The sequence below is a fragment of the Myotis brandtii genome, unplaced genomic scaffold (genome assembly GCF_000412655.1).
Source record: "Myotis brandtii unplaced genomic scaffold, ASM41265v1 scaffold208, whole genome shotgun sequence".
Lineage (NCBI taxonomy): Eukaryota > Metazoa > Chordata > Mammalia > Chiroptera > Vespertilionidae > Myotis > Myotis brandtii.
In genome coordinates, this window is record NW_005357764.1 from 7338287 (window position 1) to 7339182 (window position 896).

Sequence of the window (896 nt, forward strand, 5' to 3'; positions counted from 1 at the left end):
GTGGTGGGGGTCGGGATCCATAATGCATGAAGCCCACTCCTTGTCTCTCCTTTTTAAGCCTTTTCATTGTATTGTCAGCCGGCTCAAACCGAATTTTCATGCTCGTTTTTCTTCATTAGAGTTCTACAAATTGTAAAATTGACTTTTCACCTCGTCTTCAGGGGCTGATCTGTCCCTTTTTAAATCACACTGAAGTGGTGGCTGGGGTCAGCTCTGAGCCTGCCACAAAGGAGGTTTTGTGGAGTTCAGAAAGTGCAAAAGGGAAGGCTGTCTAGGGGCGGGCAGGAGGGGCCCCGGGCTGAGGGCTGGAGAAAACAGACCAAGGGGAAGCCATGGTGAGGGTGCAGCGACCTAACAAGCGGCTCAGGTATCCCCCATCCCTTTAAAGCTCCCGCTTCCTCCCTCTGCCTAGACTGGGAGTCCCGAGGCCGCAGCTGGGGCCCCATCTACTACAACTGCCTGTTGCCTGGGGGAAGGGAGAGGTAAAGGTGTCCAAAAAGGGCCTAGTGGTAAGGGATGAAACAGGGCGTCGTGCGGAGCAAGTCTTTGGGCAGGCTGGGGAAGGAGAAAAGGGGGTCGCCAAGACTGTAGGAGAAGTCTTCGGAGGTGGCAGGGCTACTGGGGTCAGAGAGTGGTGAGGAGGAGGCAGCGCATGGGGAGGCGGCAGCACCGGAGCCCCAGGACTCGGCGTCGCTGTCTCGGCCAGAGCCCAGATGTAGTTGTAGGCGAAGCGCAGCGTCTCGATCTTGGTGAGCTTGGTGTCGTCGGGGAAGGAGGGTAGCACACTGCGCAGCGCGTCAAGCGCTGCGTTCAAGTTGTGCATGCGGTTGCGCTCACGGTCGTTGGCCTTGACGCGCCGGCTCCTACGAAGCGAGTGCAGCAGTGCCTCGGAGCGG

General features: G+C 58.0%; 1 protein-coding gene across 1 annotated transcript in view; it reads right to left on the reverse strand.

Moving 5' to 3' along the window:
* Positions 1–503: 503 nt before the first annotated feature.
* The window catches only part of NEUROG1 (neurogenin 1), a 772-nt gene continuing 379 nt past the window's right edge, over positions 504–896 (reverse strand). Inside the window, 2 exon segments of the mRNA XM_014539177.1 lie at positions 504–692; positions 695–895. Of these exon segments, the coding sequence (XP_014394663.1) occupies positions 504–692; positions 695–895 (390 nt within the window).